This window comes from Rhinopithecus roxellana, chromosome 12 (assembly GCF_007565055.1).
Source record: "Rhinopithecus roxellana isolate Shanxi Qingling chromosome 12, ASM756505v1, whole genome shotgun sequence".
Classification (NCBI taxonomy): Eukaryota; Metazoa; Chordata; class Mammalia; order Primates; family Cercopithecidae; genus Rhinopithecus; species Rhinopithecus roxellana.
The window spans coordinates 93,349,639-93,360,220 of record NC_044560.1 but is presented as its reverse complement, the minus strand read 5'-3'; the positions used below and the strand labels follow the sequence as shown (position 1 = coordinate 93,360,220).

At 36.9% G+C, this 10,582-nt stretch overlaps 1 protein-coding gene across 2 annotated transcripts in view; it reads left to right on the top strand.

The window, feature by feature from the left end:
• Window positions 1-815: 815 nt before the first annotated feature.
• Window positions 816-10,582, top strand: part of FOXJ3 (forkhead box J3) — a 29,872-nt gene continuing 20,105 nt past the window's right edge. For both annotated transcript variants that reach the window (XM_030942458.1, XM_030942459.1), the window contains exons 1-2: window positions 816-912; window positions 7,448-7,576. In XM_030942458.1, the coding sequence (XP_030798318.1) occupies window positions 850-912; window positions 7,448-7,576 (192 nt within the window). In that variant the 5' untranslated portion in view covers window positions 816-849. The remainder of the gene's footprint in view (window positions 913-7,447; window positions 7,577-10,582) is intronic.

Here is a 10,582-nt window from a genome sequence, read left to right as displayed (position 1 = left end):
TTATATGAATGTATTAAATTAGCACATGTATCCTGAAAATATGTACATCTAATATGTATCAATAAAAATAAATAGCAAAAGTTTAAAAAATCTATAACTGGCTTAAACCAGAGAGATTTATTTCTCTCCCAGGTAGAAGCCCAAGCTGATGGGTGGGTCAGAGATATAAACAGCTCTGTTCGACAAGGTCATTCAGATGCTGAGGTTCCTTCTAATCCTGTTTTTCCGGTATTTTCCCAGGATATTACCCTCAGCTATTTATGGTTAAGCAAGATCACCACCACTATATCTGTCTTAAATCTGCAATAAGAGAGGAAGAATGAATGGTGGGCAAGCAGGTTTCTTTCAAAGACATGATCCAGAAGTGGCACACATCACTCCTGCTCACATCCCATTGGTTACACTGTAGTCACATGGCCACAAATAGCTCATGAATCTGGAAAGGTAGTCTGTGGCTGGGCAGACATGAGTAGATACTGTAAAGATCTATTACTGAAAAGGATGAGGGGAGAATGAATATTAGGGGATCATTAGCAGTTATCACTACAGAAGTTTATTTATAATTTTTGTCAGCCTATCTCGCAGTCAATTAAAAGAGTTGGTAGAGAATAGCCATACCAAAGGACTTTGTAGTATCAGGTCAGTAGCATACTAAAATATAGTAGAATAGATTTCACTAGTGATTTAAATTCATTTTCAGGAAAAAAGCACAAAACTGAATGTTCGAGAATTTGATGAGATCCCTTCAAACTGTGTTAAAGTTGCTGGATATATGAGCTAATAATTATTTATTTTGTTCTTATATTTTAGGCCTCAACTCCATATAGCATAGATTCAGATTCTTTGGGAATGGAGTGTATTATTTCGGGAAGTGCCTCTCCAACTCTGGCAATCAACACTGTGACTAACAAAGTAATTTCATTTTTTTAAACATTATTGAAATGTCATTGAGTAGTACATTTAATTTGCCTTTGTAGTAATGATAGAATCCTATATGGTTCAGTTTAAAGACTATATATATTTGTTTACCCTATACATAGTAGCTTGAAGGCTAAATTCAGAATGTTTTGAGGTATGCACAGATTAGAACAAAAACACCTCTCAGGAGAAATTGGAAGGTGCTTATTGAGAAGTTCTATACTTGTTTAAAAATTCTTGGCTCTCACAGTTCCCATTGGTAGAATTTGTGAGCCAGCATTTTATTGAATCAATTTGTTTCAAAATCATTAATTACCTCTCCAAATATGTGGTTGAAAAAAAGATTGTCAAATTCTGATGAGTTAACAGAGTCGAGTAAATAAATAATTGGACAGCCTCATAGAGTTCGCTGGGATGGTGGTCTACCTATTTTCATGATATTCAAGTCTAGGAATATAGCCAGAAACAGTATATGGTCGTTTGCTACATTTTGATGTTGAGTCACAACTTTGTGATGGGTCGTTATATACCTAGTGGGATACAGGTATATATCTGTCTCTTCTTTATAAGACAGTTTCTTAACGTTACATCTCAAAACCTGAAAAGGTTCTGGGAGGTTCTGAATCCAGTTTTGTTCATCTGTTTTCTTCCCTACTAGACCATGAATACTCCAGAGCTATACATCTCTCATACTTACGCTTAGATTCTCTTTCAGTCTTGTTTTCATTTTCTCCCTCTAGATTTCACCCTCTTTTGCTCTTTCCCTCTCTCTGACTTTCATTCTCCCACTTCACGCGCACACGTAAATGTGAACACATACACATACACCATTGCACTAACATGGCACTCCTAGGATCTTTTTACTTGCAGAAAGATAATGATTAAACAGATGACAGATTATAATCAGAGTGACATAATTCAAATTTCCAGTTCAGAAAGGAAACTGGCAGCCTAGGCATAGAGGAATGATTCTTCCCACATGGCAATCTGAAATCATTACATCACAGTCACTTAGAGGATTTATGGGGCAGTTGGAGGGTAGAGGGTGGTGGGGGGTGGGTCGTGGTAGTGGTGGTAATCCCAGGATTCCATTGCAGTTCTACCAAATCAGTACTGTGTCATGATGAGTAGGGCCCAGAAATATGTACTTTAAAAATGATCTCTAATGGTGACCAGCTAGATGAGAATTTCTGGTGAAGTGGATGGGTTAGAATCAGAAATACCTAATACTGCTCTGTGCAGTAGTCTAAGTGGTGATGAGGACCTAAACATAGATGATAGTGTGGTTACTAGGAAACAATTAGGAAGTAGTAATGCTGGGACTTTATGACCAAATAATGTGGATGTCAGAGGAACTGAAGATTTTGGATTTCTGCATCCAGATATGACAGACTACTAGTATTAGATTAACCTTTCTGCCTATCTGTGTAAAATACCAGACAGACATAGCCACACACCCCTCCCCACCACCTCTTTGATTAAAAAAAAGAAGAGGGAGGTATTGGAAACTAAGACAGCCAGGACTTCAGGGGTCAGGAGCCCAGAGAAGAGGTAAACACATTGAGATAAGCTTTGTACATTTTCCTTTGGTACATTTCCAAATTCTCAGTGCATGGCGTAGGGGCTACACAGGGAGCAGTAGCGTAGAGCTCTCATTAAACCAGGGAGACAAAAATTGGAGTTTGGAGTTACCAAACAGCCAGGGCTTGCAGAGCCGAGATCCTGAGGAATCTCAGGGGTGAATTCACCTTTTTTTTTTTTTTGAGACGGGATCTCACTGTCGCCCAGATTGGAGTGCAGTGGTGCGATCTCGACTCACTGCAACCTCTGCCTCCCGGTTTCAAGCAATTCTTTGCCTCAGCCTCCCAAGTAGCTTTACAGGTGCCCACCTCTGCGCCTGGCTAATTTTTGTATTTTCAGTAGAGAAGGGGTTTCACCATGTTGGCCACGCTGGTCTCAAACTCCTGACCTCAGGTAATCTGCCCACCTTGGCCTCCCAAAGTGCTGGCATTACAGGTGTGAGCCACCACACCCGGCTGAGTTCAACTTTTTGTAAGCAGTATCCACTTAAGGCATTTGCCAACTCCTCATTGTGTATGCTAGGGCTCAGACACAAAGTAGTTTTTCGCTAGCCAAAATTCAACACTGTCACAGAACAGGAGGGACAAATATTGTAATTTATGGTCTTCAAAGGAGGAGAGAGCCATGGTAATACACCGTAGGCTTTCAACTTGATATCTGAGAAGAATTTTGTTCTAAGAGTAAGTGCAGGCCAAGATAGATCAGCCTCAACAGTTTGGTATGCTAATATTATTTCTGCCAAAAGAAAACGGAATTCTCTCTGGAGGAAGATAACATCATCCAGAGCTTCTGTAATTTTCCATAAGTGTAAGGTGTAGCATTCAGTCAAAATTTCCAGGCGTGCTAGGAGAGAGAGTTTGAAATAACTAAACATGCAGTTGGGGGGAGACAGTATAAACATTGATCGCAAAATAACTATAACTGATATGATCAAGAAATAGATGAGTTATAGAAAATTTATCAGAGAATTGGAATTTGTATGGAAGAATCAAGAGGAAACTTGATTAAACCTGGCAGATGGGATTAATAGCAGATCAGACACATCAGCAGAGAAATTTAATGAACTGGAGGATAGGTCTATAGAAAACGTGCAGATGGAAGCACAGAGAGAAGAAAAGATGGAAAATTCAGAAAAACTTGAGGTAAATGGGACATGGGGAAAAGGTCAAACAAGGTTGTTTTTAGTGTGCAGGAGGAGAGGAAAAAGGAATAAAGAAGATCATGGTAATATATTTAAGCATGCCTTTCTGTAACTTACAGAACATGCAGACCAAATCAAAACAACAAACAGCCTCATTTAAAGATATACAATATTTGGGCTGGGTGTGGTGGCTCACCCCTTTGATACTAGCACTTTGGGAGGCTGAGGCGGGTGGATCACTTGAGGCCAGGTATTCAAGACATGCCTGGCCAACATGGCAAAAACCCATCTCTACTAAAAATATGAAGATACTATACTATATCATGTATAAGAACTTTATTACTGTACACTCCCATTTTTTTCTATGATAGAAACCCACAATACATATTTGTTATTTTTGCTTTAAACAGTCAATTACCATTTCAAGAGATTTAAATCAGAAAGAAAAAATGGCTTTACATTTACCCACATAGTTACCATTTCTGGTATTCTTAATTTCTTTGCGTAGATCTGGATTGCCACCAGCAACTTATACGTTTATTAGTTTACTTGAAACTGTCCCCAAAGCTCACTAATGTTCTTTACTTTTTTACAGTAAACAACCCATAATGAGGAAAAAGTCACAACTGACCCAGAAATGATAGAGATGATAGAATTAGCTTAGAATAGGACATTAAAGCAGTTATATCTGTATTTCATGGAGAAGCTAAAAGACACATTGAACAATCTGTGTAGACACATGGAATATAAACCCAAAGCAAATTCCTAGAGATAAAAATTGCAGTGTCTGAGTTGAAAACTACACTAGATGGGATTAATAACAGACTAAACAGAAGGAAAGATTAGTAAATTTGGAGATACAGCAATAAAAAGCTTTCAAAAATGAAACAACAGAAAGGTACTATTAAAGTTGATGAAAGAGAAATACAATTTGCTAATATCTGGAATGAAAAAAAGGAGCTATGTGGATTCTACAGAATTAAAAAGATAATGGAAGGATAGATATGAACATCTTACGTAAATAAAGTTGAAATTTTAGATGAAACAGACAAAAATTGTAAAAAATGACTTATCAAAACTGGCACAAGAATAAATAGAAAACGTTAATACTTTCGTATATATTAAACCCGTAATTAAAAATATTTGTTTATAGAAGACTTCAGGCCCAGCAAGCTTCAAGGAATTCTTATAATTATGTAATGAAAAAATAACATTGATCTTATATAAACACTTCAAGAGAATTTTAAAAAAGAGGTAACATGTCCCAATTTATATTATGAAACCATCATAGCCTAAGTAGCAAAACCTGAAAAAAATTTTACAAGAAAGGAAATTTTCAGCCAGTCTCATGAGCATAGGTGTTAAAATCTTAAACAAAACGTTGTCTAATTTAATCCAGCAATACATAAAAAAGAACATCACAAACACAGTTGTATTCTAGAAATGCAGGCTACGTCTAGCACTAGGAAATCTATTGCTGCTGTTCTTCTGTTTGTAGTTAGAAGTGCTACATGTATACTCCACATTTTATGCGGAATATTACAAAGGCATACTCAGAGGTCATGACTTAATAAAACCCTTAGAAAGCTGTAAATAGGTGGAAATTTTTTTCAATGTGATAAAGAATATCTACAAAGCATATAGCAAATGCTATATTAAATGGTGAAATACCGAAAACTTTCTCTTTGAGGTATGGAAGAAGAGAAAGATGTTTGCTGTCAGCACTTTTATTTAACATTGTGTTGGAGGTCCTTGCCAGTTAGAAGTTACAAACAAGAAATAAAAAGCATAAAGTTTTGAAAGACAGAGTTGCCACTGATGATCACAGAAAATTGAAAAGAATCTATGGATAAAGCCTTAAAATTAATAAGTGAATTTAGCGAATTCTCTTCAGAAATCAATTTTATTTCTGCCTACTAGCCACAGATAGTTTGAAAATAAAAAGTGAAAGATAACACTTACGTTAGCATTCAGAAACATCAAATACCTTGGCTTAAATGAAAGATGAACTCTACACAGAACACTATAAAAATTACTGAAAGAAAATGATATAAATAAATAGATAATATAATTTTCATGCAGAAGACTGTTGTAAAGAAGTCAGTTTTTTCCAAAGTTGCTATACAAATTTAATGTGATTCCAGTCCAGATGTTCTTTGTGGGAAGAGAGGCGATGAGTAGAAAATAAGCTGATAGTAAAACAAAAATGAGAATCCAAATGACTAAAGGTAGCTAAAGAAAATATTGAAGGCTGGGTGTGGTGGTTCACACCTGTAATCCCAGCACTTTGGGAAGCTGAGGTGGGGGTGGATCATGAAGTCAGGAGTTTGAGACCTGCATGACCAACATAGTGAAACCCTGTCTCTACTAAAAATAACAAAAATTAGCCAGGCATGGTGGCGTGCACCTGTAATCCCAACTACTTGGGAGGCTGAGGCAGGACAATCACGTGAACCCGGGAGACAGAGGTTGCAGTGAGCTGAGATCGCACCATTGTACTCCAGCCTAGGCAACAAAGCAAGACTCCGTCTCAAAAAAAGAAAAGAAAATATTGAAGAAAAGGATAAAACATGGAGGATTTATGCTTCCAAATATATAAATGATAAAACAATAAAGCTCTATTGCATGAAAAAAATGAATTTTAGAAAGGAAAGAAGGAAATATAACAAAGATTAAGAGTAGATATTAATGCAATAGAAAACAAGGCCTTTAAAAAAGGATATACACTATGTGATTCCATTTATACTTAGTTCAAAAATAGGAAAACCAATCAATAGTGATAGAAGTGGTTACCTGGGACAGGAGATACAGGATGGATAATGACTGACGTGCGTGATGACTGGGAGAGTACGTGAGCTTCTAGAGTGCTGGTCATACAGTGTATCAGTAGTTCTCAAAAGTGTGGTCTCTGGATACCTGGGTAACTGAGACCTTTGTAGAGAGTCCATGACGTCAGAACTCTTATTCATGATAATATGTATTATTTGTTTTTTCCTTTATATTTACTTTTTTTTTTTTTTTTTTTTTTTGAGACAGAGTCTTGCTCTGTCACCAGGCTGGAGTGCAGTGGCGCGATCTTGGCTCACTGCAAATAGGCTAGTTTTCTTTTCCAAAAATACCTTTTTTTTGTTTGTTTGTTTCTAAATTAAAAATTATAATGCTTATAGACAAACTCAAGCACTGTAAAAATATACACAAATGTAAAAGTTTTCAGGAATCCTCAGCCCCTTCCAGAAAACCATTAACAACAGTTTGACAGTTCTTCATATCTAATGTATATATTAACATATTATTTTTTTAAAGTTAGATCATGTATTTATGATTTTATGAATGTGTTGAACAATTGTTTCCAATCTTCAGTATTAAAAATGCTGTGAGGCCTGTGATTTAAAAAAAAAAAAATCTTGTTTTTTTGTATATGCTTCTTTTTTATTTCTAAGATTCTGATAGAACAGTAATTTTGCTTAAAGCCTGAGCAAAAATGTATGCATTATAGAAATATTTAATAGAGTAAAAATCTATTATATTCCTCTTTCATTAAATGTTTATGGGCTAATTATACCTGGTAAATTATGCTATAAATTGAATTTCTATACCTCTAAAAGACATGTCCTTTAGTTTGAGTATTGAGAAAATTATTTTATGATGAACGTGAACTTAGCCATATGGGGCATGGAATTGGGGTGAGCACCTAGGGAAAGGCCACTGAGATTTCTTCTTGCCATATGCCTGCTCAGTTGTATTTTTGCAGAATTGCTTAAGAAGTACTCCTTATATTCAGTTGTCATTTTTCTTTTTTCATTTTAGGTAACATTGTATAACACTGATCAAGATGGTAGTGATAGCCCACGCAGTAGCCTTAACAACAGTCTCTCAGACCAGAGTTTGGCATCTGTTAATTTGAACAGTGTTGGAAGTGTGCATAGTTATACACCGGTAAGTCTTGATGAAGTTAACATGTTAATAGTTATTCATTTAGTACTTAAAACTAAACCAAACATAATTGAAATGCAAATTTAAAAATGAAGGTATGTTTTTCTCACTAATAAATTTATTAACTTTGTAAGTAGATAAAACTTAATTAGAGGAGATTGTAACTTGTGTTTTAATTTGGTACCATATTCGATTTTTAAAAAATGGTTGTGCAGTGTTAACAGATTTTGGTCTCCTTTATTCTGTCTGTTCTGTGTCCAAGAGAAAAGCCATTGGAACAGGAAAAAAATTGCACTTTAGTCTAGTAGAGCTATAGTTGGTGATATGCTGTACTTCTTAGAAAAAGAGCTTAGAAGATGTGTGTGTCAACATGGTTTCCAGCTGTAGATCTGAGAAGGGAATTCTGTAAATCCCAGAGGTTAGGGTGGCCTGGTACTCAATTGTTAACTACTCATGTATTTTCAGTTTGGATCCAGGGGGCAAAAAGCCATGCTATAAAGGGACCTGTGTGTGAGTACTCTTGCTTCTATACTAATTTGTTACCTATTACAAGAACATGACTCTTAGGGTATCTATTATTCTTTTCAAACTACCTGGCAACTGTCTTCCTCAGTGAGCAGATAATAGAGCCCAAGAGCTACACACCACATTGTTTGTCAGTATAAACTTGATCTTACCAGATCACTCCCTGTTGTTCCAGGATGAGTAAATAGGAAAAAACTTACACGGGACAAAGATATAAAGGGAGAGACCCGAAAGAAAATAACGCAAGGGAAAGAAAAACATAGCAGAATTAAAATTCACATTGAATGTAGGAAAAAAGAAAGTTGCCTCTGCAAAATTATTATTGCCCTGTGGAAAAAAGTATTATCCCACAATGGAGAAGAAAGAAAATGGAATAAAAATTATGTAAAAGAAGACAATAAATGTGGAGAACTGAGAATTGTAGTTGTCCCTGCAGAAGAAAAAGTTGTTATAGAAGCGGTTTTCAGAAGAAATAGAGATTTAAAGGGATACTGAGTTCTAGAAGAAATGAATGGGAAAAAACCTATACAGTCAGCCCTCCATATCTGTAGGTTCCACATCCACAGATTTAACCAAACTTTGGATTGAAAATATTTGAACAACAAAATACAATTAAAAACAAAAAAAAGACCCAGCCATCCCACTACTGGGTATATACCCAAAGGATTATAAATCATGCTGCTGTAAAGACACATGCACACGTATGTTTATTGCGGCACTATTCACAATAGCAAAGACTTGGAATCAACCCAAATGTCCATCTGTGACAGACTGGATTAAGAAAATGTGGCACATATACACCATGGAATATTATGCAGCCATAAAAAAGGATGGGTTTGCGTCCTTTGTAGGGACATGGATGCAGCTGGAAACCATCATCCTTAGCAAACTATCACAAGAACAGAAAACCAAACACCGCATGTTCTCACTCATAGGTGGGAACTGAACTTTGAGATCACTTGGACTCGGGAAGGGGAACATCACACACCGGGGCCTATCATGGGGAGGGGGGAGTGGGGAGGGATTGCATTGGGAGTTATACCTCATATAAATGATGAATTGATGGGTGCTGACGAGTTGATGGGTGCTGACGAGTTGATGGGTGCAGCACACCAACATGGCACAAGTATACATATGTAACAAACCTGCACATTATGCACATGTACCCTAAAACTTAAAGTATAATAAAAAAAAAAGGGGGGATTCAACTATAACAACAACAACAAAAAGTACAGCAATAAAAAATATATGCTGGAATGAGTTAGCTCATACCCGCAATCTCAGTACTTTGGGAGGCTGAGGCAAGAGGATTGCTTGAGACCAGGAGTTTGATATCAGCCTGGCCAACATAGTGAGACCCCGTCTTTAAAAAGTGAAATAGCCAGACACTGTGGCATGCACCTTAGGAGGCTGAGAAGGGAGGATCACTTGAACCCAGGAGTAATCATGTCACTCCACTCCAGCCTGGGCGATAGAACAAGACTATTTCTTTTTTTTTTTTTTTTTTGAGACGGAGTCTCGCTCTGTCGCCCAGGCTGGAGTGCAGTGGCCTGATCTCGTCTCACTGCAAGCTCCGCCTCCCAAGTTCACGCCATTCTCCTGCCTCAGCCTCCCGAGTAGCTGGGACTACAGGCACCCGCCACCTCGCCCGGCTAGTTTTTTGTATTTTTTAGTAGAGACGGGGTTTCACCATGTTAGCCAGGATGGTCTCTGTCTCCTGACCTCGTGATCTGCCCGTCTCGGCCTCCCAAAGTTTTTTTTTTTTTTTTTTTTTTTTTTTAAAGAAAAAAATATAGTTTAATAACTTTGGATTATATTAGGTATTAATCATCTAGAGATGATTTAAAGTATATGGGAGGATAGGTTATATGCAAATATTATAACATTTTGTATAAGGGACTTGAGCATGTGCAGATTTTGTGTTCTAGTGGGTTGGGGTTCCTGTACCCAATCCCTCGCAGATACCAAAGGACTACTGTATCTAGATACTTTATGGCAAATTTTAAAATTTCATAAGTGGTTACCCATATAAATACTCTGACAGAATAAGTAAGTTTATATATAAAGAAACACAAATCAGACCTCCTCTTCTCTTTTTCTCTCTCTTTTTAGATACAGGGTCTTGCTAAGTGGGCCAAGCTGGTCTCGAACTCCTGGCTTAAGCAATCCTCCTGCCCTGTTGGCTTCCCAAAGTGCTAGGATTAAAGGCATGAGCCACCATGCCTGGCCTCAGGCTTCTCTTTGATACTGCTAAATGCCAGAAGATAATGGAGCATTGTATGCAGAGTTTTGAGAGAATGAGTTTATGCCCAAATTTTAATTCATATGTGAAGGCAAGAGAAAGACTTTCTTTGATATGCAGAGATGAGAGAGTATCCTGCCCTTGTTTTCATGTATCTTTCCTGAAAAAAATTATTTACCCGTGATCAAGATGAATTAAATTAAATAATAATGACAAAGTCAAGTTTTATAAAACAGTAGTTG